At 44.8% G+C, this 2,331-nt stretch overlaps 1 protein-coding gene across 1 annotated transcript in view; it reads left to right on the plus strand.

Annotated features, from left to right (window-relative positions):
- The first annotated feature begins 644 nt into the window (after positions 1 to 644).
- LOC130238988 (uncharacterized) overlaps positions 645 to 2,331 on the plus strand; it is a 3,632-nt gene continuing 1,945 nt past the window's right edge. The window contains exon 1 of the mRNA XM_056470112.1: positions 645 to 849. Coding sequence (XP_056326087.1) covers positions 645 to 849 — 205 coding nt within the window. The remainder of the gene's footprint in view (positions 850 to 2,331) is intronic.

Consider the following 2,331-nt stretch of genomic DNA (forward strand, 5'->3'; position numbering starts at 1 on the left):
AGTGTTTGTGTCTGACAGAGAGTCGTGGTGTCATTGCTGACCCGTGAGGCATTAAATGAGTTCTGTCTTGTTTTATTCCTGTAAAACAGATTGAGATGTAGAATTAAAGCCTCTCTTCATTAGGAGCCAACTGCCGGTGTCTGAGTCTTCTGTGTGTGATGATCATAATAATCCAACACTCCAGAAACACAGCTGTAACGGAATAAAACACACTCTTCTACACTAGTGCGGAGCTCGATTAGCTGTCTCTGTGCGGTTCTGGGTTCACTGAGCCTCTTTGTAGTGTGTGTTTCATGTGTTAGTGAATATAAGTCCAGTGTTTGTGAGTGTGTGTGTGTCAGGATCAGTGTGTGTCTGTTTTCTGGGTCCATGATTAGCCATATCAGACTGTAAGCCTCCTTAAAGCTGGATAATATCAGCTGATAAATAAAGCTCTGACCTTGAGAGTCTCAACCAATCAGACGTGAGCATCAGCGAGTGTGCACCTGAGCGACGGGCGAGAGCTGCTAAACTCCATCACTCCGCCGCGCAGCACTGCATGTGCAAGGTACGATCACCTCGACGACACGGTCTGGAGATATGAACACACTCTGCAGCAGCCTGTGCTGCAGTAACGGCTGTCTTGTGTCTCTGCAGGTTTAGCGATGTCAGCTCCGCGCGAGCCGCCGCTGCTGCCCCCTGCAGGTGAGGAGGAGCAGGTGTACTTCCAGAGCTACGTCCCACCAGCCAGAGATGCCATCCACCTGCCCATACACGTCTTCTACATGATCCTGGCCTCCATCATCATCGTGGCCACGCTGTACGCCATCATCGGACACCTCATCAAAGACCTGATGCACGACCTAGCAGGTGAAGCTACGGCTAATGCACAGAACACACAAAACGCTGTCTTAATGTTGTCAATCACTTCACTAACGCTGTTCATCCACACTGAAGAGCTTTCACCGCTGTACTGCACGGCCGTCTATTAGTGTCCAGCTCTTAGAAACAATACATGGAGGAGAAGCAGCGAGTGCTTTAGATGATGATGTGGAGGAGTAACAGGAGAATAACCCAGCAGACGCCTCAGAGAACACACACTACAGCTCACCTGCTGATCTTCAGTTATATTAACAATATTAATAATAATAAATATGGCTGCAGCAGTTATCGGGGCCAAGCAGCGCAGCGGCCACATCATAAACAAGCACAGCAACAAGCTACAGGTCAACTGGAGTATTCTAACCCTTTTTGGCAGCATATTCTGAGCCAGATTTGGTGGAAATTGGGCTAACGATCTATGAAGAGTTCAAAGCAACAGATTTACAAACTAATTCAAGATGGTGGACAGGAAGTCGTGTCAATTAGGGAATAAATGATATCAACGTTCTGTGTATGATCAGGACCAGTCTAATAACCCTAGACAAAACTAATCAGAAGCCATTTGATAATTTGTGCTTGATTTCTATTGACAGAATTGAATTGTTTGTCAACTTCACCCAGAAGGTGGCTCAGACTGATGTAGTTTGGTCAATGTCAGGCCTAGAGTAGATCACACACGTTAAGTTTGGTTTCAGTACTTCAGACCATTGCAGTGACTCAGTCTGTAATGTCACCTGGCAGAATTACATCAAGTCTGCGCATGTGCTAAATGACAAGAGTTCAGTCTGTCGATATGAATGCCATAACCTTCTACATGGTCTGAAGATGATCCGAGTCAAATTTACTGAAGATCGGACCAACTGTCTTGGAGGAGTTAAAAAAAGAATGGTGTGAACAAAATCAAAATGGCGGACAGGGAGTTTAGCAGATTATGGCATAATTGGTATCTGTGACCCAATCAATAATTACAGACCAATTTCATCAAAATAAGCATGTGCAGGCAAAAGTCATTACCAAATTTGTAAGTTTCATTAATAATGGCTAATGAATGTCTTATAACTAGGCCCACACGAATCTGCAGATTATTAGCCCATCATTGAGTCTGTCCATCATTGAGTCTGTCCATCATTGAGTCTGTCCATTATTCAGTCTGTCCATCATTGAGTCTGTCCATTATTCAGTCTGTCCATCATTCAGTCTGTCCATCATTGGGTCTGTCCATCATTGAGTCTGTCCATCATTGAGTCTGTCCATCATTCAGTCTGTCCATCATTGGGTCTGTCCATCATTGAGTCTGTCCATCATTGAGTCTGTCCATCATTGAGTCTGTCCATCATTCAGTCTGTCCATCATTCAGTCTGTCCATCATTGAGTCTGTCCATCATTGAGTCTGTCCATCATTCAGTCTGTCCATCATTCAGTCTGTCCATCATTGAGTCTGTCCATCATTGAGTCTGTCCATCATTCAGT

Source organism: Danio aesculapii, chromosome 2 (genome assembly GCF_903798145.1).
Source record: "Danio aesculapii chromosome 2, fDanAes4.1, whole genome shotgun sequence".
Taxonomy (NCBI): Eukaryota; Metazoa; Chordata; class Actinopteri; order Cypriniformes; family Danionidae; genus Danio; species Danio aesculapii.